At 44.8% G+C, this 25,866-nt stretch overlaps 1 protein-coding gene across 1 annotated transcript; it reads right to left on the minus strand.

Annotated features, from left to right (window-relative positions):
* On the minus strand, positions 1-25,471 carry ngfra (nerve growth factor receptor a (TNFR superfamily, member 16)). The gene is made up of 6 exons (XM_071543533.1): positions 25,433-25,471; positions 22,338-22,500; positions 14,364-14,726; positions 7,059-7,299; positions 5,663-5,871; positions 1-104 (listed from the first exon to the last, which is right to left on the minus strand). Exons 1-6 carry the CDS (start codon positions 25,469-25,471, stop codon positions 52-54), a joined length of 1,068 nt encoding a protein of 355 aa, XP_071399634.1. The 3' UTR covers positions 1-51.
* Positions 25,472-25,866: the final 395 nt, after the last annotated feature.

Raw genomic sequence — 25,866 nt, forward strand, 5'->3', positions numbered from 1 at the left:
TCTCCCCCGTCTTTCGGCTCTTCCACCTCCTCTTCCTCCTCCTCCTCTTCCTCAGACTTCGGGAGGAGGCGAGTCAGGCTGGGGGCCGCCGTCCATCCTCACCACTGGAGGGAGAGAGGGAGAGAGAAGGAGAGAAATATGTCAGGCTTCTAGATACTATCAGGAAGGATGATTTGTGGTGATATTTAAAGCAGTGGCGGTTTGTTCGGGAAAGGTTGTCTGAGAATGCATGCATTTTTTTTTAGCACTAGCCTGCTTCATATTTATACAATTATACATATTCTTGCATGGGAGCTGCCCAGTACAACCACAGTCTTCTACTGTTCGCCACTGAGCAGCTTCTTATTCACTTTCCCTTCCCAGATTTACCTGGTCCAGGATTCAAACCAGCAACCATCCGATCACAAACCTATCTTAGAGGTTCTGTAATCTCTAAATTAATTCGGCTCAGGATACATGCCCACATATTTGAGGTCTCTTCTGTATAGAAAAAATGAAGAACCCTTGATTATCACACTGTTCCCTGCAGGGGGCCCCGTGGGGTCGCCCACTCATCCAGACCTGTTAAACTGGAGTCATTAGCTGGGTAAGGATGGGACACAAATGCCCTCTTTTCCCACAAACCCCTTAACCTGTTGTCAATTGAGGGAAGCCATGGAAACGGCTCGGGAATGCAGAGGCGTTTTTGAGAGGACCTCCGAGTCTGCCGGTTGTTTTCTTGTCTTGATCAATGCACCTCTGTGCCAGCAGGAGTATACAAGAGGGCCCCGATTTTAAAGCTTCACAAGAAGAAGGGGCTTATTTTGTCGGCTTGGCTCTGACGTCATGCCAGTGTTTATGTCTCTGTGCACAGAGCCCGTCCTGCCTCCCTCTGTCCATCCTCTCTCTCTCTTCCTCCCTGCTTCCCATCATTTCTTTTCCACACGTATGACTCTGTTATAAATGCATTGAAATTGTTATGCCCTGGCTCTCTGCTCCCTCTCTCCATTCACATTGATTCTCTCCAGTGCCGGTCGCGCTCCATGGCTCCTCTCTCCCTTCCTTCCTGTTTAGACAGACGCTCTACAGGCATCATCACTGACACACTGCAGAGAGACACGGACACTGGCCAAGTGCTGCATAAAGCACATCCTTCTGTATCAGGCACAGGTGTAAACACACACACACACTCACACACACACTTGCACCTGTGCTTAACCTTTACTTCAATGCAGCCATTTCTGAACTGGCATTTCACCTTCTCTTTCCAAAGGCACCAGCGATAATAATAGCCACATGGCCGCAAATTAGCAAATGTTTTATAGAGTCTATCCACAATCCAAGAATCAATGCAAGCTGTTTTTAACCGAACCTGTTCAAGCAGGTCTACTCTGAAAGGTCCCAATCACAGCAAAGCACTGTTACTGCCTTCTTTTTTCTTCTTAATCATCATGTTCATCCAATCCTGATTGGTCCCTAAGCCACTGTAAAGCTTTGGAAATCACTGATTTAGATTGTGATTGAATGTGAGATGACTTCATCACTTTCAAGGTAATCAGATGAACTCCTATGAGTAAAATGACTAAAGGCTAGAAGCCATTCGCTTTCTAACATTCGGCTTGTTACTCAATAGGAATACTTCCAGAAGAGAAAGAGAAAGTCAAGTTTTCTGACATTCCTGATCTAAATTAGCTTAGTGTGAGAGAATTAGAGACTAATTATTGTAACATGTTGGAGGAGAGGGGAAAATCATTTATTGAATTTAATTCAGCCTCAGTCTGATACTCGGAGTTGGTCATAATAAAAGTGACATTTTTTTTTATTAGGAGCAGAAATAGAAATAGTAATTTTCTACAGTATTCCAATATTACTGTGACTTGTCACTGGATAATATTACTGGGTAATGTTGCCATTCAACGGCAATTAAAAAAAAAAAGTTCAGTGAGGCTAAACTGCAACCCGCTCATGGTGGATGATTTCTGTGCCATAAAAAAGGCCCACCTTCCTCAAGGGTTTAACTATTATATGTCCCATCATTTTCCTGCGGCAGTCAAATGAAGACCCATCTACTGATTTTTCTCTTTGTCCCACTGAATAGCAGTATGTGCTATTTGTTCTGGACAGGTGAGTTTTGAAGCTCTAAGACCAGTCCCTAGACCTTCCTTGTTAACATTAAGCTCTTCAACCTCTCGTTCTACAGACCCCCCACCCCCTCCACCCCCCCTCCTCCTCCTTCACCTTCACCTTCATTTCCAATTGGTGATTTGACAGACAGTTGCAGTGACTCCACTTTGTGTAGACTGTGAGGTCGCATACAGGACAGGGATGCACGGATGAGTGAAGGCTCGCAGTCTTGCTTAAATTTTAAACACACTCTCTATGCACGGTTCAGATGGGGTAAGCAAGCAGTAGAAGGGGTGTATGTGTGTGCGTGTGTGTGTGTGTGTGTGGGAGGGGTGCTTCAGAGACAAAAAGATAGATGGTTCTTTTTAATGGAGATGAGCAGATAGCAGTGGAGCTGAGCAGCGCTCATCCAGCCATCTGCCTGCTGTAGGAAGTCTCCCCCCACTCCAGTGACTCACGCAGGGAATACCTCTCCATGTTGTCAGTCAAAACACCGGACATTTTTATTACTCCATTGCTGTTTTTAAAAGCTTATTTGACTTGTTTTGACTAGAGGTGTTCCCACTATTTCTGCCACCAGTAAAATATGGTTCATTTGAAGCAGGAAACCCCCTATGATTATCGTGGATTTATTCGGCGTATTCTCACCCCCTTGCGAATTTTAACAGGTCCCCATTAGCGGTGGAGGAACGACCCGCAGCATGAGCGCAGTTGCTGCGTTTTAATGGCTTCCGCACCACCAGACAGTGCTAATGCTAATTAGCACCCATTAAACGCTGATGCTGGATCGGATTTTGAAAGGCAGTGGGACCGGGCCTGGATCCCGTCTCACAACACCTGCTAATGAGCCTATCAGATAGAGAGGCTGCGGGGTTAACGGGGCTGTCATCCTCTCAATGAACCAATGACACGCTAATCCTCCAGGAGGAATTCCTTCCTTTCTTCAGCACACTGTGGGCTTTGCTTTTTCTCAGTGGAAGAAAAACAAAAGAATGGAATTTCCACAACAAAAAACTATAACAAAAACAAAATCAGCTTTTCCCAGGCCTCATTAGGATGTAATGGGTATCCTAGACAAGACACCATGGCAGGGAAGACTCAAATGAGAATTTATTAGCTGTTTAGCTAGTTAGCACACTAATATCCCTGTGTACCCATTTACCAGGCTGCACTGGACTTTACAATAAGAATAGGATGGAAAAATGCAGAGCTAATAAGACAGAGAGAGGGAAGCATGACCGAATAACTACATCACCAGTGAACTTGAGGATTTGGCTCTTAAGAGGTTTGGAGAAAAAAAACCCTCCTTATTTTATCTGTATAGATCGAGTGAGACAGAGAGAGGCGGTATTGGTTTCATCTCTTTAATGTAAGTGGTATTTGTGTGTTGAAGGAAGGTAGACTACTCTTTGTTCTATAGAGTCACTTCACATCCCTGAAGCACTTGCTTTTATTCTCCCTCTCTGCTGTTTAAAGATTTTTCTTTTTCTGCAGCCATTCACCGCAGATTTCCCACCATGCACTGCCCTCACTCTCTTTGAGTGGGGGCTTTGAGTTATACCCAGCGTTGGGTAGTGACTGTAATCCAAGGATAACATACGATGATTACATAAAGACTACAAAAACAAAGTGTAATCAGACCAGGAGACTTTTCAAAAAGTGCGTAATCCAGTGTTTACAGGGATTACAGTTACATCTCACATTACTTCATTAATTATTTAGATGGATTTTCAGGAGCTATAATTATGAAAAACTGATATTGCAATTTGAAGAGTTAGGGTTAGGAGAACACTGGAAAACATGTGACGGATGCCTTTCATCATGTTTCCACAGCACAAATAGGCCTAAAGGGCATCTGTAGCACCTTTTGAGGGGGTTCAGTAGGTGTGAAATGTAGTAAATAAGCACTCGGGTTAGAGAAACATACGCTTGAATTCACCTGCTTTGGCCTCTTGTTACAGTTGTTACAGTTAAATTACCAATATCGACACCTTAATCCCAAGAGATTGATATTGATTGAGAAAAATGTGCAAAATGTTGGTGATTATCTGAAATCAATTATGTTTCATGTAGCAATCACAAATAACCATTGACATTACAAAACCCAATTGTCTAACTACACATATTGATATTTAACATACATTTGACATAACAATATTCCCTCTCTCTTTCTCTCTGTCTCTCTCATACACACCTTTTCTCTCTCTCCATTTAGTGCACTGCAAGGAACAGGTTTATTAAGCCTATGGCAAATTGTACTGTATTAGATCTGTAAGCTGCATAAATTTTACATTGGCTGAAGCCTTCCAAGTCAGACCGGATCTTGTCGGTTCTTCATAGCAAACAGCTTGCTAGATCTTGTCTGGCTTGCAAGGCTACATAGGCATTAGACCTACACCCTAAATACTTAGAGTCCCAGTCACATACTAGAGGTAAATATAGACCAAACATATGCAGTTACACTCCTTACATGTTACCCTTTTGATACATACACTGAAATAGATGCTGTATCAAAGCTCTGTCAACACTTAATTTGTTAGCCGTTCATACTGATGATGATACATTTCAACATTTGTCATTACTCACCTCTGAATCCACAACAAATTCAAGCAAAATCTGCCTACTGCTCAGTACTTTCCTGCCCCTGCCACATTCATAATGTTGTGGTATTGTGGTGATATGCTCATACATTTCTGATATATGTCATGCATGTCAGGTTTGGCCTCACCTACTGTATCTGGCCTTGGCAGCGAGGTGTGAGAATGTAAGCCTTAATCCAGTGTTGCTCCTAGGTGATATATTGTCTTTGATCTCAATCCCAGAAATGTGTCGTGCTCTCTGGCTTGACTGCTGCTAAGAAAATACTTGCACGAAGCTGGAAACCACTGCATACATTCACAAATTCTCAGTGGATTATCACTTATCTTGCTGTAATCGATATAGAGCTTTCTGGCGGCGAGGATAGCACGGTGTGAAGGAGGAAACTATTCAGTCTTGGGCGAGTGCCTCATGTAAAGTCAAAGGGTGTTTGTGATAAATTCAAATGTAGCATTTATTTATCGTTGCTGTTTGGTTAAAGCTTGTATCTTGTAGCTCTAAAATGTTGGCTTTTCTGAGACTAATGGCCTTGTTTTTAGCTTCACCACCATGCATTTTTGAGGTTATCCGATATGTTTTGAATGGTTTCATCAGTCCCCAAAATCAGAGTTACGAGGTTTTCTTATGACCACAATGTTATGCAGGATATTGTTTTCTATGTGTGTGTGTGTGTGTGTGTGTGTGTGTGTGTGTGTGTGTGTGTGGGAGGGAAGCAGATGGTGCCGAGTTGGCCTTGGGCATCAGTTGGGTGTGACAAGGTGTGGCAACAGCCATTCCTCAGCACTCTTGCAGTTTTCATCAATACAATGGAGGGCAAAAATCGAGCCAAAATCGACAGGACTGTTGCCTATTTGGAAGCTTAAAAAAATCACATCAGAGCAGCATTCAGGGCCATTGCTCCCTCTAAGTTTGACCAAAAAACCTGATCACAAAATAATAAGTCAGGTGTAGAAAGTCTCACCTATCTGCTCCTGTGTGTGAGACTGTGACGGCTGGGTCTGGACCTGAGCCTGGGCCTGCTGCTGCTGCTGCTGCTGCTCCTGCAGACTCTGACTGTCCACTGAGATGCCGCTGTCGCTGTGCAGCTTCTCTCCCTCCGGCGTCACCGTCTGGTTGGCTGTAGCCGCACGGTTATTAGCCGCCTGCTTGTTCTGCTTGCAGCTATTCCACCTGAGCAGAAGTGGGATGTCAGAGGTAGATAACGGTCGATAGGATGCGGTATTTGGATTTCACAGTAGGCATGGGGTATCAGACAATAAATGATCAGTGACAAGAGTATCACAAGTTATTGTTGTGATCGTGATGTGTTAGTAAATAAAATGTGGGTAAACTATACAACCTCCAGTTGGTGATCATCATAAACAACCACCATAATAATCACAAATAAATTATACTTTCATAAAGGCATTAATTTGTGTTTTTTCTCCATGAAAGGTCCTATCCTCATGTACTGTTTATTAACATGTATGCTATGAATTTACTTCATAAGGCTTTAGGTCAGCAAAAGTTGGCTAAACTCTATTCCACAAACAAGGCATTATGATATAACGATGAAATGCATAATTCTAATATACATTTACCAAAACACAGAATATAAAATGCTAAGAAAACAAATTATAAAGAGAGAACTTGCTCAGCCTTCCTGAGCAAGTAAAACAGCAGATGCTTCACTTGGCAATGAGATCCGTGACAAAGGTTAAAATATTCATACGGTATTGAGTGGGGCAGTACAGTCAACAAAGTGTTTACTAATAACATATATGGAAAACATTCGCATAATCCACAATCTGTTTCTGCATGACAATAAGTACAAGTGGAGAATTAGCCAGATGTGACAGGCGTTGCGTGACTGGGTTGATAAATCTGCCGTTCGAATTTCCCCCTGGTCGGCACTTTTCAAACAATCAATGGCTCTAATGAGCTTGTTTACTCGCTACAAATGTGTTTTAGCCCTGGCGTGTATCTGTCCCTGTGAGTGCATGCGTGTGTGAGCGTGTGTCCTCGCTAATGTGTGTGTGTGTGTGTGTGTGTGACCTCTGTTAATGCATTATGCTCTAAGTGTTGTGACCTTTTTTTTGAAAACGTTGAGTAAGAGTGTAACGATGTGGTAGAACTGGGTCAAAGTCTCGCCCCCGCGACTGTGGCAGGTCTGAATATTTCACTAGCCATCTCTACTCTGCTGCACTGTCTCTCCCTGCCCCTTTTTTAGCCAGGGGCAACATCAGCCACTCTCACACCAGGCCATCTCCCTCACTATTCACCCTCTCTGTCTGTATTATTCCCCTCTAACGCCGCCAACGTCTTTAAATACAGCGCAGTGTTTTGTCTCTGTGTTCCCTCCTTTGTTTGCAGCTGACCTCTTAAAGACGATGTAGGCCACCAGCCCCACCACCACGGCGGCCAGGATGGAGCAGTAGATGGGGATGAGGTTTTCGTTGAAGCCGTGGCCGAGGAAGCGAGGGGAGCCGGGGCTGGCCGTGGTCGTCTCTCCCCCCGGCAAGGGGCTGTCGGAGCCGTCGGGGAGGAAGTAGTCGGTGAAGGAGGGGGGGGACGGATCCAGGTCGGAGGTGGGAGAGGCGTACGTAGGGAGGAGAGGATCTGTTGGGAAGGAAACAGAAGAGACACAGAAGCATCTGTGAGACGAGGAAGATAAAAGTACCTTGCAGTTAACCATCAAACACTGTCAAGCAACTCTCCTGTGCCAGATGAGTCACAGTGCGGTATATTATTTTCAAAGATGCGACTTGAGCTGTCTTGGGAGAAAAAAAGAAATGACAAAATACAGGGTTCTATAATGAAGAGACACTTTCATATACTCTATGCACACATCATCATTGAGAGCTTGTTTGCCAGGGTGTAGTCAGTCACCAAGTCCCCAACCAGATGTCTGATACATTGCACACATGTGAGGGCTGTTTCTAATAGGCAGATGGGCTCTGGCTGAGATGCTATTTGCAGAAAGAAAAGGAATGTTCCTCGACGAGGGGGGCAAATATCTGTCACCCACACCCCCCACCCACAGCACCCCGCCCCACCCTTCCCCAGGCCTGCACCCTGCACGCCAGGTCTCTCTCACCATGTCCTCATCTATCTGATCTCGGCATATTGCATGACATTAAGGCCATATGGATGCATGTAGTACAAAGTCTGGGGCTTTAGGGAGGTCACTGCATTGAGTTTAGCCTTTGCTGAGGCCGGGGGAGCTGCAAAAGCTCTGTGCTACTGGAAGGGTCTGGTTTCTATCAGAGCTCAGCCTGGAAAGAAGAGTCATTTTCATAAATTGTCCCATTTCCTCTTTCTTTGTGAACTCCATTAATGATCCAGTGTAATTTTCCATGTTGCAGCAAGACCATGCCCGCTCCAAGGGGCATGGTCTTGTCCTGGCAACACAATTTATCCAGCCACTCGCTGCTATTGTTAGCAGAGCCAAACTGCCTTGCACTGCACTGTATAGTCCCTTTCACACTATCCCGCTGTTGCGAAATGTAAGTAACAATGCAGCGTTTCTGTCAGATGGTAGAAAGGCTTAGAGAGTCTGCAGATTATTCCTTCCCTGAGGGCACGGTGCAGCAGGCAGAGGAGAAGGTCTGCTCAGCCAAACCAAAACTTCTCTGAGCTCAGCAGCCTGGTGGGAACGGAGTCTGTGCGGCCTGGTTCAGATCTGAGCCAGTAATTCCCAGCAGAACCTCAGGCTGCTCCTCATTAGCTTCATACTGGCTCACATGGGCTTAACCGTGTGGAGACCCCTGGGGCCTCCATCAAGGCCGAAGCAGCCTCGGTGGACTGGGACGCCCTCTCCCAACAACGGTATGGGTCGTCCTACAGTACGATGTTTGTGTGATCAGTTGTGTGATGGATAAACCCAGTACAGTGGTTCCAATGAGTGCAGTATAGACTGCCAACATGTTGTAACAGCAACTTTCATGCTTAGTTTTTGCTTCATCAAGTTTACTGTTAATGCACTCCAAAAATGTACAAACAATATACAACAACTTACTTTACCTTACTTGCTGAGAGCATAAACACCAATATCTGTCTGTTGAGTGATACTAGGCAACTAGCATTATCTCAAAAGTAAGAAAATAAGAACTTAGCTGCTCTAAAAGTAAATGGTAAGTAGTCTTAAATGGTATGTGGCTAAGTCTGTCAGTTTTGTGTAGGAGATTGAAAAATAACATACTGTTTTGAACTACCATGGACTACTTTCAGTGAAAAATCACTTTGCGGTTGCTCAGCTGAAGTAGTTCTGGTAACAGTTCTGGATATATTGAGTTAATGATACTTGATTTTTTTAATTTATGAATACAGGCCATATAATGAAAACCACAAACAGCATTTTACTACTAAAGGGTTAGTCTTCTTACTATACAGCCTGTTTCAAAAGTAGGTATACCTTTTTATATACATTATTAATACTATGTATTAATACATATTTTTCCTGTGTCTATGACACTGTAGGCCATGGCTGGAAATTTGACAACTGACTAAATAAGTTGAATGACAAATTATATACAGTACCTTGGTTTTTCTATATTATTGAAATATTCATTATTTATTATTATTATTATTATTAAAAATTGTATAACTACATTTGAAGCACTCAGTAGATAATATTAGTTGCCTACTATCACTCAACACAGTGTATGCTGAAGTGTTTCCAGTGATTTACTGGAGACACATGGATGATTTTGGTATATGTTCTCATCACTTGACAAGTAAGTTGACGGGACAATCTCCCCAAAACTATTCCTTTAAATGTGATATTTTGGGATGGGAAAAATAAATTGAATAACTGAGTGTTATGACCAGTAATGTGGTCAGCTGACAGTCTGACATGAAGAAATGCAGTGGACCATCACGAGAAGCTCTCTACGCATACATTCTCTTTTCACTGACATGGCAGAAGATTCTCCACATTGATTTTTTGCATAATTTACATAGGGTTACTCCACTTAATAGTCCGATGGGACTGTGATGGTCCACTTAAGTGGACGTATTTGAAAAAGTTCTGTTGCTCATTAAGAGTCCTACATTGGCCTGTCTGTCTGCGCGGTGATGACAGGGCATTCCTACCTCCCATGGGAGGGATTGGTTTACTGAAACGGTAGAAAATATCATTCACGAACGGACAAATACAGCACATGTGCGCGCCATACTTAGAAACACAGAAATAATGCACAGCCTATTTAAAGCCGTGTTATTGATTTGGACCTGTCTAAAAGGAGGGAGCGCTCACAGGAGCGCCACATGGGTGTCTGTATTACATGCATTTCTTGACCTTTCTTGGGAAGTAGTCAGGTTTCCTCAACTACACCATACATCATCCAGCTAATGCAGGGCAGGCTAATGGTATTAGCAATGCAACACGAGCTTCCAAATAGGATAAATTCTGAATGGAAGGTGTGAAAGTGTGAGAGAGCGTGCAGGCGGTCTGGCCTTCGACTATACTGAAAGTCAAAGAACCTAGTCGCATTAGCTACGAGCGAAACTCCTTCCCTTAGAGTGGGCGATCACACAGCTGCTTTTTTAAACAAGTCATCCTGCACTAAGTGCCTTCCTTGGTGCAATGAATGTTCCCTCCATGCAGACATATACATCAGTCGCTGTAAGTCATGAGGGTCTTTCTCATCCTGAGCCAAGATGACAGCTCCTCTGGGAGTCTGCTTCACGTCACACTGACTCAACACAGAGACAGACTACAGCTACAGTACAGTATAGTACAGATATACTGTCACCTCCCTTTCTCTCTCTCTCTCTCTCTCTTGCTCTCTAGGTTGATGTAGAAAACATGGCTGGCTGCAGACCAAGGGATAAACCTGCGGCTCCAGAGGCTGCATACCTCAGTTGGAGCAGAATGGAACTTAAAGGCGGCGGCGGCGGTGGCCGTGCTATAACAATTTTATTTTGGCTTCAGTGGATTTAAAACAGCCACGAAACAAAATAAAACTAGCCTAGGATTTTATGAGCGTGGGGGCTATGTGTGCAGGGAGATGTGTTTATTGGAGGGGCGTGGAGGAGGAAAAAAAAAAAAAAGATTTAATTTTTATTAGCCATTGAGGTCTTTATGGTGAAGTTAACCCCAGGGTCTGTGCGGAGGTTGACGTCTTGGCTGCTGCCAGTTTTAGGGTGGAGAAGAGCTGCTATCAGGCGCAGCACACGCACAATGACCTCTTTATCAGCCACCAAACACTCTCCCTCTGTCTCACTTCTGCCTCTATGTCTATCTTCCACTGTGTCTCCCCCTCCTCACACACACATACACACACGTACTTCAAATTATTCAAGCGAGTGCTCTGCCTTCTGTAGAGGGAGGGTTAATAGGGAGAGTGGAGGGGAGGGCAGACAGAGAGGCAGAGTGTCAGGAGGGAGTGGGGCAGTGGGGAGGAGAGGAGAGGGAGGAAAGGGGTGTGGGGGGGGGGGTAGGGGGTTGGGGGGGCATGGAGGAGTAGATGAACAGAGGAGCTGCTGTAAAGTGCTCTGATTAGCAAGAGTAATTACACTGCAGCGGTGAAGGCACTGAATGCACACTGGCCACCTTCCACTGCTCCACTGGCCCAGCCACTCGAGGGAGAGAGAGAGAGAAAGAGAGAGAGAGAGAGAAGGGAGGAGGGGGGTTGACATAGGAGAAAAGAGTGAAGGGCTGGGGGGAGGGGGGGTAATAAGGAGAAGAGAAGATGTCCGCTGGTATCTGTTTTTTTAATCTCTCTCTTGCTAGCGAGGGCAAACACTCGAGCAGACGCTCAGCGCTTCCGCACGTTTAATGCAAATTTACTCAACTGAAAGCTGAACAGCGCTTTTAGAAGTGAAAACAAAACTCTGGCGAAGGTAAAGGGACTGAGACCTTAAAAAAAAAAAAATACAGGATGCAGGAGGTGTTTTCAATTTCAGATCAAAGAGGCCCACACATGTGTCATGTCCGGTGTTTAATGAAGGAAGTATTAGTCAGATGTGCTTGGCAGGAGGAGAGCATGCATGTACTGTGTGTTTGTCTGCTATCAGCTGTATTGATTTTGGACGCTCGCATACTGTGTTTGTGTGTGCGTGTCTATGTGTGTGTGTCTAAAGGAAAAGAGAACCGTGTGTGTGTGTGTGTGTGTGTGTGTGTGTGTGTGTGTGTCCTGCAGTTGAGTGTGGGTGCTCATAGAGGTCACTCAGCGAAACCTGAGCGTGAGCAGAAGAAATCCCAGGACTCATATCGACCCTCCAGCATAGAATACCAGCACAGCACATATGCTGCAGCTCTCTCTGTCTGTTTCTATCTCTATTTCTCTCTCCCGCTGTCTCTCTCTCCCGCTGTCTCTCTCTCTCTCTCTCTCTCTCTCTCTCTCTCTCTCTCTCTCTCTCTCTCTCTGTCATTGTATCATGAGTAATTGACACTTGGTGACAGCTGGATATGAACAAGGGATTTGAGGATTTAAAAATGCCTCCCACATCTTCTTTACCATGTGCGGTAGAGAGAGAGAGAGAGAGGGATAGAGAGAGGCTTGTCAGCAGGATAGACATTAAATAATGTTATCCTTTGCAAAAAAATAAGAGGATACAGATATGATGAGAGTTCAAGTGAAGCAGTTTCTTGTTTACTGCAGTAAATGCATCAGTATACTGCATAGACCACCATGGAAGGCCTGGAAACATTATCACGTTCAATGGCGGCCACATGTGACTGTAGCCATCACCCACGGACCTGCTGGTGGTATATGACAGGGCTTTTCTTTCAAACAGACGTCCCACAAGGCCACTCAGTGCCATCCCCAATAGCCACTGTCACTGCTGCTGCCATCGCTCAGGACGAGACGGCGGCGAGGGAGACGAGGCAGGTCAAAGGTGAGGCCGCCTCCATGGGTGGGCGCTAATGGATCGGCACAAGGCCGCATTGTACCCTACTGTACATCAGACATCCCTAGAATAGCTATTCCGGCTGTTGGGTCGTGCTGTAAAGGGGGCATATGGCGCAGTTTGATTTGATCGATGACAGCCCTGTCACATTACACTCTCATGGGTCTTTCTGATAGCATGAGGTTTGCTCGATGCTTGGTACAGCGCAATGCTTGACTAGACGGTTTGGGAAGTCGGGGTCGCATGAAAAAAAGTAGAGTTTTCACGAAGCGGGGAGAGGAGCCATTCCTACAGCTCGTTATCTGGCTAAATGTAGAATATGCCCAGGCAGCTGACAATACAACACCCAATGGTCATAGATCGCTAATCTCCACAGCATTTTTAAACACACTTGGTATGCTCACTTGCTGAGAAACATTCTTCCTGGAGATGGCTTTTCTAACAAGGTCCCAATGCAACATCAGACATGTCTTGGGTGATTTGGGAAATTCTGATACTGCTAGAATACTTTTTTTCCTTTGTTTTCTTTCCCTTCCTGGCTGGCTACTTCCCTTGTTGTTTCTACTGGACGTACAAGGTTTTTATCCATCTTTCCTCTTTAATCCCACCGCTGAACAATCCCTGGCTGATGAGAAGCAGGTTCTTCACAGCTGCTGGTGAGAAAGTGTGCGTGTGGAAGAGGCAGTGTGATCTGTTATCAGCCCTTCTCCCACCTCAACTGCCTTTTTCCGGTCTTATCTTTCCCCCAGTCCGTTTCTACAGTTGAGGAAGAGGAATTTACACCCTCCATCTGCTACTAGCATGTCCAGTGTACTACAACAGGTGATGACAGATTTTTGAGGTCCATTTACAGATCCGAAAGCCGGCCAGTGTCCCAGGCCAGCTACCACGAAATCTCATCCAAGTCAATCTTCCAAAAAGAAATTAATATTGTGGCGCAAGTCCAAAGTCCCATACTCCCATCAAAACCCACTATAAAAATGCTCTTTTGAAAATTAAAATGTACATACAAGATCGATAATAGGTTCTGCTTTAATGAATACTCTAAATGTTATGCTCCTTTCTTGATGCAGGAGCATTTAATTGTACTATAACCAAAGTCTGCATCAAAACCTGCATGATAGGTAGACAGCAACTCCCAAGAATGGACAAGAAGGGATTTTTGGGAGTTTCTGTATGGACCATGTTGGATATTTATGCCACGTTTATTGTTTTTTTGTTGCACCGGCACATCACTTATCAAAATTCCCTCTTGACAAGGTTTTTGTTGCGTGTCCCTGAAGATGTCAAGCCTTCCTCTACAGCCCTCACTTATCTGACAGCGCTATGAACAGAGATAGTAGAATTCAAGTCAAGGAAATCGTGAGAGACGCCACAGAAGACGGTCTACCTCCCAGACTTTCTCCCTTGTAACCCCCCCAATGAGCCCAAGTGAATTTACAGCTTCCTGGGATGAGAGCCTGCTCCTTCAGTGGAAACGCCTGCTCCTCTGCTTTGTGGGGGAGCAGATTATTCAATGTTACTGTGTTGACACTGAACTCCTCCTTGACCTTTTAATGCTGAGCCTTCAGCTTCCTGCCATTTGAAAATCTGACCTGTGCTGACCTCTGACCTCAGCTGTTCCGACAGACACATGCGGAAGTCACCCCCTGTTGACCTTTTCACACCACATGGGAAAGAAAATATTGTGATAGAGACATACATGCCTCCAATACAGCTCTGAAATTACTGAAGATCAGTTGCTGTCTGCAGTTCCCAGGCTGATAGTGTGTGTGTGTGTGGCCTGGTATTATCCTCGTTCTTCATCAAGTGCGGGGAAGACTTACTATGGCAGACAGAGTCGCTGATGGGCGTGCATGTCGCCAGCTCTATCTCGATGCCCTCGTCACAGATGGTGCAGGGCAGGCAGGGGTCGAGGGAGCTGTCCCGGTCGGAGAAGGTGTCGTCCACGCACTCCTCGCACATCGTGTCGTGGTTGTGGTCGCAGTGTGCGAACACGCCCTGCCCCTTCGGACACACCGTGCAGGGCTCGCAGCGGCTGGACACCTCGCTGAAGAAGAAGTTGTAGTTGCAGACGCAGATGGCGTCGTTGGAGTCGGTGCAGGGCGTCTGCATCCGCATCAGGCCGGTACACTGGGTGCAGGGCCTGCATTTCTCTGTGTGGCTGTAGTTCTCTGAGTAGGTCTCGCCTGGAGAGAGGGAAGAGCGGAGGAGGGGTTGGAGGAGATGAGGAAGAAAGGGGAGACGGGGTCAGAAGGAGGAAAGAGCAGAGCAGGGTGGAAGAGGGAGAGAGTAGGGAATATGAGGAGATAAACAGGGCGAGAGAGGGAGGGAGGTGGTGAGTCTAATGACATTAATCATGTTTACTGCACATTCATTAGAAGGGCGGACACATTGATCCAGTGGGCTCTTAGTGATTTGAGCTCTGGGATAAGAAAGGTGCTCTTGTTGGATATGCAGTCAAAAGCCTGCTGCGCTCATTACTGTATCGATCCCTGTGTGTTTGTGCTGCGCTGAGTAAACTGCTTTAATCTGAATCATAAACACAAAGTGCCGTGCAGGTATGCATCCCCCTACTGATAATAACTGCACAGATGATGGGAAGACCTCTAGTCAAAATGATGATGAGAAGGCCGATACATTTAATGGATTTAAAGGGTTTTACCATTACCGATACAGTATAGGTACACAGCCATGCAGTATCCTGGAGCAGTGGTTCTCCACATAGGGGAGGGGACCCACCAGGGGGTCGCAAGATGATTTTGGGGGATTTTTGTATAGTAAAATGCCTTTTTATTGTGAAATGATGATCTTTTGCAGCCTCTAGGTTTCAGAACCATAGCTGTGGAGAACGATGTTGGACAGAATGAGGTAAAAGCCCTGCTGACTAATTGCCTGCTGGTTTTCAATTACTTCAAACACTTTACATTTGCTCTCCAGGAACGTTTGCGGCGGGAGCTGTCGGGAAAGTGCGTAGACGAGGAAGTGATGACCTCAAATTGGTTTATTCTTACGCTGAGAGTTCTTAGGGGCACAAAGTAATCTATTAATATTGCATGTTCATATAGAATTATTTTCAGATATAATCGGAAGCCTGCTGAATTATGCATAAAGAGTGTGTGTGTGTGTGTGTGTGTGTGTGTGTGTGTGCGTGCATTTTAGTGGCCGAATGAGATGTGTCGGTGCAGAGGAGGAAGGGGAGGCACTGACTGAGCCGGCCGGCAGGGAAAGACAGGGTTCAGCTTCACTGCAAAGAGAACTACACTGTTCCCCAAATCCCATTTAACTTTCTTGTGCGGCGCACACACAGAGGAGAACATGAGAGCGGTCACCTTGCGGAGGCTGCGGTTCAGACTGACAGAGCGGTATGTGTGAAGCTTTTTTTTTTTTCCTGCCATTACCTAGAAACCATTTGTCAGAGGGCGAGGTGCAGGAGGTGACCGAGTTCAACGTAAACCCAAACGAGCACAACATTTCATAGCATGACATCATGGCATAGTAAAGATTAATATTAATACAGTTTTGTAAACTGTTTTCAGCTGATATCGCAGAGATATTTAGGTCTCAATTTCACAAAATGATGCAGGTAGCAGTTATGGACGACTGTAGACGTCGTCTCAACTTTCATTTTGGCGCTATATACACAGGTTTTCAGCGTTGGTGCGGGACATTTTATCAACATCTATTCAACGTCAAAATCTTTTCTGGATGCCTGTCTCTATCTCAGAGTGAGACAGAACAGTCTGGCTCTGTCTCATTCGGAAAGTAGCTTCCCACTTCCTTGATGCCTAACTAGGAACCTTCCTAAGAAATTACCTTGTTTGACTGTAGGTAGCAGAGAAATAAATCGACAGCTTTCCTAGACAACGTCATGTGACTGCAGCTGAGTCTGTTGTGTATGTTAATGTTACAGTAGGCTACACTGCGCCAACAGCCAGTATGATCATACTGCTTTTTCAGAACAGATAAAAAAAAATGCTAAAAATATGCTCGCTAGTTTTGTGTACTTGTTGGCTGTGAAAAATAAGCTATGTTGTTTTTTTACAGTGGATCCTGCAGCCAGTTCATTTATCCACCATCAAACTAAGCCTTCAATACGCTGCAGTAGTGATGCCAGGACGCTCCGTTCATTTGGGGAAAAGTAATTAGCGGCCTTCCAGAAATACAACTGACTGTGCTAAAATGTAAAGTACTATGATTCACTATTAACAGTTTTCATATACATTTTAATTCAAAATGTTAGATGTACTTTATTTTTCAACAGTCAAAGGTTTGTTTTGGAAAACTTTTTCTCAAAGTGGGGACTTCCATCTGCCATTGATTTTAGCGGATATTGGGGAAAGTTGCAAGGTGTTGTGGGATTTCCTACTCCACCCGAGGAACCACTGTATGCTTCCTTCATAATCAGCCAAAACAAGCTACCTTTAAAGGACCACAATGGAAATGAGCCTTAGGGCTTTACTGTGTCATCCTTGACTTGTTTTAATGCAATGGACTGTCATGATATTCTGTGTTTTACATGCTGTTCTCTTCTTTTAAATGGAATTGTTGAATACAGTAAATTCAACTGATCAATCAAACAAAAGGATGCTTCCTAGGATGTGTCCTACCCAAATGAGACAACACTACAATTTCACACTTTTGACTTCCTACCTAGAAATGCTTCCTAAATAGGAAGTTTCTTTGGGTTTGAGAGAAAGCCTATGAGTCCTTGGGAATGTGTTTTAATTTATATGACTGTGTGAATTTGTGCGTGACTTTGCACAACTCACATCTGTGATATGTATGTATGTTTTTCGTTAGAAGTGGTGGGAGTTGTGTTGAGCAACAGCATATTGTCAGTGTGAAAAGCCCTGCAGCAGTGTCCCAGCACTTGCTTTGCCTTGTAAGCTGCTCCGGCAAGTAAACACTGGCACAGACTGAAGCTCTAATAGCTGTAACACCTTGTAAACAGCAGCACTGCTAAGAAGCCGACAATGAAGGCTGTCACATTATACAGACAGGCAGAGCGGAGCAGGCAGAGGTAGTGATATTGAGACAGGTAGGGATGCAGATCGGCACGAGAGATCGAGAGGCTCTGCAGGTTCGAGTAGCCGCTCGATTCGCTCAGATGAACCCTGAGACGGTTTGACGCAATGTAATGTGATACAGACTTGGAGGGTGGTCTGGTGCGGAAAGTCCAGGGTCTAAAAATGGTCCAAACATGATTTAGTGATCAAGATGTTGAGAAACCGCTGATGTACGACTAGGAGGACAGACAGATCAGGGAAAATGGGGCAGTGGGGGATGTGAGTGAGTTCAGTTTACTCCTTAGAGTAAAGTCCAGCAAAACAACTTCACAACCAGTGTTATTTTTATTTATATTTTTTTCAAAATCTTCTAAATCCTTGTGATTACAGTGTATGGAGGCAGAAGTTGCGGAGGAGTGACACTGACTGAACGAGCCGGGCCTTCGATCCGGACCAGGATAAATAACAGACCTCAGAGGTAAATAATTATTTGGATTTGTGAGCTTGAAGCCTTTGTTTTCTTTCCAGTCAGGCTCAACGGAGTAAACCTCTCCTCATTCGTTTCAATTATCCCACAGCGCGCAGGCTTCCTAGCTAATTTTAACTTGCTTGCGTGCATGTGAACCCCTTTGCAGTCCTTGTGTATAAACATTTCTAAATGTGACCATATGCACTGAGTGTTCAACAGCCACAGGAAAAGTGAGTGTGTGTTGTGTGTGTGTGTGTGTGTGTGTGTGTGAAGACATTTATCTGAGTGCGAGAGAGTGAGAGAGACTGAGGCACCTAAAAGAAGAAAGTAAAAGGCCATCAGGAATCCTGGCCGTATACAGGTGGTAAGTATCTGGCTTCTTAAATAAAATATGATCTTCTTTCTAATTGTCCCCAATTGAGCAATATTCACTTCGGCTCAGTGATCAGAGCATTTACAGAAGGCAACTGTTAGTGGGTTAGGATGGCCATTGGTAAGGGGGGATGTGGCTGCGTATGGGAGGATGATGCACTTAAAATGTGCCACTTCAGCCTGAAAAGACCCCTTCACAAACACTGATGTGTTTCGACCCCATTAGCGTCATCAATAATGTAGGTTTGGACGGCCTTGAAACTGCCCGACGTTCTCCGCAATCAGCACTTTAGGTGTGAGCTTTTAGGGAGGCTGGCCGTTCCTCCTGCTCCACAGTATGTCAGTGTCCATGTTGCATGGCTCCGTTTCAGCACAGACTCTTCCAGCTGACCCTGTGCTGACTGTGCTTTCAGCGGACAAATTAACAACATTCGGAGACCTGCGTGACTGCTTTATTTGTCTTTTAAACTTGAAAAATTTCTGCATGTAATTATCGCCTTGCTTCATTGGTCCACATCAATTCCCTCCAGATTCAAAACAGGTGTTTTAGGATATGAGCCAAGCTATTATTAGGAGACCAAAGAAGGCGAGTTGTAATATAGCAATCAACAGTTACTCCTGTATCCCTGACTACCTTGCTGTTTTCTTTTTTTTTGTTGCTTTGCTGGGGTCAGCGGAGTGGGAAAGCAGCTTCCTCTGCCATGGCCACAGAGGAACCAGTGGGAACTCTCATTTCCCCCTTCCTCATTCCCCAGTGATCCAAGGTTGGAAGTCGTTCCTGATGCTCTGTTTCAATCTTCAGCAAACGAGGCTGTGATTCTACTTTCCTTCCTCCTTAAATCCCCACTGAACCCCAGTCATCCAGGGCTCTTTTTAAACGCTTCATTGACTCGTGGGCCTCTGCCTTTTCTCTCTGCAGCCTCACAGATCTTCACTCGGTTTGCGGGGCAAGTTTTTTTGAATGGTTCACTAAGTGAGGCAGGTCCGGTCGTGTTGTCTCCCATGACAGGCAGAGCGAAGTGGAAAAGACTGATAAATATTTCAGCGCTGCTGACGTTGGCAATCGTCTAGACCTGGGATAGAGAGGCCATGGAGGAGCGGAGAGTCACACCGACAGGATGTGGGGAATTAAGGGGGGTCGTGGTAAATAAAGATTCCCCCATATTTACCACGAAACAGGAAACGGGTGTGCTGGATGTTTTTACTTTTTAATTATTCATTTCTGCACTTTAGAAAGTAGTGACCTATCTATGTATTTATAGCTTTTGTTTTTCAGGTAAAGGTCAGTGTTTTCAGCCTCCAACTTCCGTATAAATCCCACTCGGCCCTATTTTAGTGTTTGTGCTCCTGGGGGCATCAGGTACATTAAGATTTTATCCACAGAAGCAAAAACAACATTGAAACCGACGAAAATGCACTCACACCGGAAATTGACTGCAACCTCCTGGGTATTTCAGCTTAATTGTTCAGTGTTTATCAGCGGTGAATACCATTTCTGTATTGCAGGGCAAGATAATTGTTCTCTGTTGGAGGCACAATAGGCTTTTCAATATGGTTTAATTAGCTGGATCAAATGAGTAAAGATGCATTGATGTAACAGTATGCATGATGAATGAGCAGATCGTGCCCTTTGGTGCCTGGATCTCTAATACCATTTTATCCGCTAATACAGGCGATGAGTCACACCAACCGAGGGGGGGTGGGGGGGGCGCTGGCTGAAGGAAGAGAATACAGAGCAGAGAACAGAGAGCAGAAAAGAGACGCGGTGGAGGGATTTGTTGGTGTGGAGCGACGGTGCTGGAAAAGGGCTGGCGCAGGAGACGAGGCTCATCACAAAGCTGCACTCCTGCAGCCCCGAGCCACATTATTGGAAAACGGAGTAGCGGTTTACCATCCATGCATTGCTCGCCACTGTGTACTGCAGGAATATTAAAAGGAATATGACGTGTGAGAAGAATTCCTCGTGACGTCAAGCCGAAGATGAAGTCCAGACGCTCCTGAAGCGAATTCGTGTTTCTCTACAAACTCCAGACACCTCTTGGTCTCACTCAACCAATTTCCTGCTCCAATCTATCATATAGGTTGCTTGCCCATGATTATTAATCAATCCCCCCCCCCCCCCTCCCCTCTCTCTCTCCTCAACACTCTAACTCTCCATCTAACAGCATGACTGGATTATTAACAGCATTGATGCAAATGCATGAGAAACCACGTTCATTTATCAATTTTATTTGGCCTTTACTTTGACAACTTACTCTCAAATATTTTGTACCCAGACCCGTTTTTTTCAATTTCATGGGCAGTACCTTTGCTAACACTGACTTTGTGTGACACAGTTGGTTTATGTGCATTCGACTTGCATTACTTGTTTTTTTTTTTACCCTGTGGCATATAGTGCTTTAGATGTAGGGAGTTGGCACCTTGCCCCTCTACCAATTGCTAACTCTAATTTCCTTGAGGCAGAGACTAAAATCTTCAAAGGGGTGAAATCAAGCAGACTTGGGATTCTTAATAACACACAAACACAACACAGCACAGAGATTAACATCTGTTATGCGAAAGTTCAGAAGTTCAAGGGTAATCAGAGTATTCATTTTGTTTGCACAGAAAAGTGCAGCCAGTCTGCAAGCTTTCATATAGAATTTGATAATTACACTCTAAATAACATCCAGTTGATATTATTGAGGGGCTGGTTTGGACAAGAGAAGGTTTTTGGTGTGAAAAGGCTTTTAGTCAGCAGTTCTTGTTTACTTGTTCACTTGCCAGTATTTACATATCTTGTGGGGATTTATTAATGAAACATACCAACGTTCACCGGAGGATATCCTCTGACCAACCGCCTTAACAAGTCTAATTTTGGATTTCTGCTCTGTGTCTGCCACCACAGAGTCTGGAAACACCACAATTAGCATATGTTGTGAACTGACGGATAAATAAATAAATGAGGCAAGGGATGTTGCAGTGTTACATTTCAAAGGTAACCTACGAAACTGCAGAGACTCAAAACAGCAGATCGGATGCATGTGGCTTGTCGCAATATCCTCGTGAATTCTGCTCCTCCTCCTGAACTATGCAGTGATGTACGTGACCTATCGTTTGACGTTTACTTAGCGCTCTGACAAAGAGTACGGACCACCATCTTAAAGGGCAAAGGGGGGCTTCATACGCTGCAGGGAGGTAATGCTGAAAGACCCCCCCCCGAGTTTGAGAAGCACATATTTGTTTAGGCAAAGCTCTTCCTCTCTGCGATGTTGCGGCGTTGGCACCTCTCCCGGTCTGTAGAACGAGCGCTAATGGTTCACAGCCTGAGCTGAGCTGCAAGTGAACACATTTGGACCCACTTACAGGCATCAAACACATGAATTTCTGCTGTATTTCTTGGGACACTTGGTAAAGGTACAGCAGACACTTTGTACTAATGAGCAAATTGGACAATAACAGTTAGTTTAGGCTTTGTCATTCTAGTTGGGAGCTCAGAGCCTGAACTGCCACGTATGAATAAAGGCAAACAAGGTGAATTATATCAGCTAAAGAAGTAGCTGTGGATGCTGTGCTGTGTGTTTACAGTATGTGGGTGTGTGTGTGTGTTGGTGGTGGTGGGGGGTGGGGGTGGGCATCCATATGTCCATGCACTTGTGCTGCTGTACATCAGTTTACATGTGTACCAGTTTGAGCTTGATTGTTCCCAGACTGAGTTTAATTCACATCCACTTGAAACGTTTCAGGAAGTGGAGTATTTAACGCTTTGGCGTGAAAATGTTGTCCGACCAATCTCCACCGTATTAAGGAATAATTGAGAAGTAATGCTTTCTTTCATGTGCAGATGAATCCAGTTTCTTTTTTTTTTACCTTTCAAATTGACTGAATTCAAAAACAATTGCTCCCATCCCATGTGTGCAGTAGTGCACATGTATATATTATGCATATAATATAACCAATGCTCTACTCACTGTCCAAGCACTGAGCACAGACAGTCTGAGTGGCGCCACACTTCTTCACCACTCCTTCTCCAGGTGGGCATTCCTGGCAGCACTCTCCGCTGCTGGTGTACTGGCCCGAATCGCAGGGAACCTGCACCGCCCGCTCCGTCTTCGACGCCGACACTAACCCCACCTGGAACATCGGGACAGCGGCACGGTGCGTTAGAGCACAAAATACACTCAAAATAGACGCAAACATACACACATATACAAACACACGCGTGGGCGCGCAGAGTGGCTTAAAAACAAACTGGTGAAAATTACTGCCAGGTGTCTATCCTGGTCCTTAAATCCAGCCCCTATCAGGATTGATCATAAATCATGCTGTCTCCACCTCTATCAGACACACTCTGAACACGGCAGCAGCCTAAACTGCTTTAATAGCCGCCCCAAAGGCACATCAGGTCTAATAGTAAACTTATGACATGCTGTGGCCAAGGTAATAACCATAAAACTATGTGCACAACACTATACAAATGCCCTTCCCCATTACTGTCTAGAGGTGAGAGTAGCTGTGAACACCGACCCCTGCTCCCGACCAGTGTTCACATACACACACACACACACACACACACAGTCACACACACATGCACACACACTCACACACTCTTCCACAAAGCATACCTCCTCTCTCGCTGCATCCAATGCTGAGGTGCTAGAGTTGTTTCAGCATTAGATAGAAACAAGTCTTCAAGCTAAGGAAAGAGATGGAACAGACTCCTCCTCATTTGCATATCAATCACTGATACACTGCTCAGTTCAAAGTCACACTTTATATACTCTGGCATCTCATTTTATTCTTCTGTTTCTTTTATATTTCCATATGTAATTTGGACAAATGCTTTAAATTCCTAACATGCCCAATTTACTCTTACTTCCTACTCATCCTCTCTCTCCGGTGTCATCACTCCTGTTACTTCAACAGAGAGAATAATCTACTCCGATCAGCATCTCTCTCTCTCTCTCTCTCTCTCTCTCTCTGTCTTCCCTTGTTGTTTTCTCTCACTCCTCTTTGATATAAATGCCAAACAGCTTTACTGGCAAAGGAACTGAGGCTTGTTTTGCTGGTGTACATACAACTATTTTACATAAAATAAATTAATACCCAGACATTTTAGAACAATGCAAAACATTATGCTGAAACGCTTTCATGTCTGTGTGGCTCTTATTATGCAATAAGAAAAGCTCATTTCCACTTTATTCTCATTTGCTGAGACATCAATTCGATCTTGCTCTCTCTCTCTCTCTTTCTGCTCGTCCTGCTTTCATTCAGAAACAGATGTACTGAGTGGCCAGCAGCAAAGCCCTCCCTCCTCCTCTCTCTCTCTCTCTCTCTCTCTCTCTCCTCTCTCCCACCCTTCCCTCTCGCTTTCTGTAGCTCCACCTTTTGCTCTCTAGGTGCATTTCTCTCCCCTTCATGTCTCTTATAATCCGTAATCTCAACACTTCTCCACACACATCCTCTACCTGTAGGATTTCCCCAACGCACACTGCAAAAACCACACCTCCATACCTGCTCCTACTCCCCCCCCTCCGCCCCTTAAATGTATGCAAACTTTTGCCCTCAACCTCCGTTTCCATTTGAATGTGGTTGTGGGTTGAAGTCCCAGCGTCTGTGAAAATGATCTTGGGATGCTGCCCCGTGCCCAGAGGAGACCCTGCTGTATCTGTGTGGGAGGGATTCATGTCACTGAGAGCAACTGACGGGCCAACTCCCTTTCCTGTTACATCTCCCTGGAATATCATTCATTTCAGAGGCGGATAATGAGGAGATTTAGTGGGGGAATGTTGGGCCCGAGCAAAACAGGAACATGCACACGCACATACGGTAACCCAGCTGTGATATGCTCAGTTTGTACTCTCCCAATTTCATGGTCAATTTGAGAGTTTATTTCTAAATTTAATTCTACCAAAGTACGGCCGACCGTCGCCGCCCCGTAAACCAGCTGTCATAACAGAGTGTCCCCTCACACCCAGGGCCGTTCACATGACGACTGAGCCGCACTGCCCAATTAGGCCAGCTGCTGTGGACATGCCAGGACGGAGAGCGGGATGTGCCCTCGACTGTCATCACCATCCCCCATGATCAACCTCTTCATCTTCATCAAAATCAGAATCACCATGTTCAATTTCAGCATCAAATAATACACCACTGTATAGCTTAATTAACTGATAAACTTTTACACAAGCTTGAGCAGCCTCAACTCTCTTTATCTTGGGTCACAAATATATAAAACAAATACAGATAAAAACATATATACTGTATATACAGTATATATATAACTCTCCTGCCACTGCAATCCAATCATATGTCATAAACTCCATTGCTGGGCCAAGGCACCTGTCACTCAACAGCTCCTGGAAGTGAAGCAAAAGGCTCCATTTTCCAAAAAACTCATCCTAATAGTAGCCTACCATCCAACTTTTCTTCCCTGGAGGAACAATAATATGGGAGCGGTGGACTCCTGTCCAGCTGACTCACAGGATAATTCTTATGTAACTCTTATTTAGGTAAAATATCACATGCATATCAGTTGGGGCTTAGCAAAATGCAGCAACTGCATGTTTAGCAGTAATCCTCTATTATATCCTCAGAGGAAAACGATACAAATATCACAGCAACAACTAAAAACTACAGGCAACATTCAAGTATTATAGGAAGATTATAGTGTTACCATAGGAGATAAACAAAAACAAACATACCATAAAGTAGAATAAGGTTAATATAAATTTACTCTTGAGCACAACAGACACAGAATATATGGATATGACAGTGATAGCATAGGAGATTAAAAAAAAAGTGCAATGAGGTCATTATAAACTCAGTATTGACACGCACTTCAAGTCCTGATAGAAAAAGTACAGGAATAATATAGGAATAAAACTAAAGTATGATAAGGTCACTATAAACTCACTTGTCACACACTTCAAGTCTCTGAATGAATATTATAGGAATATTACAGCAGATATACACTTGTCCCTATAGGAAATTTATAGGAGTATCATAGCAGACGCACTCCTGTGCCTGCAGGAATATTATAGGAATATCATAGCAGGCGACTCACCAGTGCGCACAAAACCAGCAGCGATAAGGTAGTAGTCATCCTGCGTCGCCTGCTGGAGTCACATAAACAGATTTATACACAAGGCAGCGCTATGTGGAGGAGGCGAGCTGGGGAACAGGAGTGCTCATTTTAATTCCAGTGCCAGGGATTTTATCAATGAGTCCGCGGCGCGTCTCCCATCATGCGTCTGTCCGGGACCTCTGGACTGGAGTCGCATCAGATGCGTCGGTTACCCCCCTCCGTACACGCACACACATACACATACACACGCATGCACACACACACAGCAGCAGCAGACCGTCCTGTCCGGAGTGCTGCTCAGCTAGTGCACTGCGGAGGAGGCGAGGGAGAGAGAGATAGAGGAGAGGAGAGGAGAGAGAGAGAGGGGTTGCACGTCCACGTCCACCCTCCAGTTTATTACCCATGATACTTCT

The sequence above is a fragment of the Centroberyx affinis genome, unplaced genomic scaffold (assembly GCF_046629955.1).
Source record: "Centroberyx affinis isolate AG114_WGS23_722 - 3 ecotype Tasmania unplaced genomic scaffold, CSIRO-AGI_Caff_v1 ptg000238l_1, whole genome shotgun sequence".
NCBI classification, from domain to species: Eukaryota; Metazoa; Chordata; class Actinopteri; order Beryciformes; family Berycidae; genus Centroberyx; species Centroberyx affinis.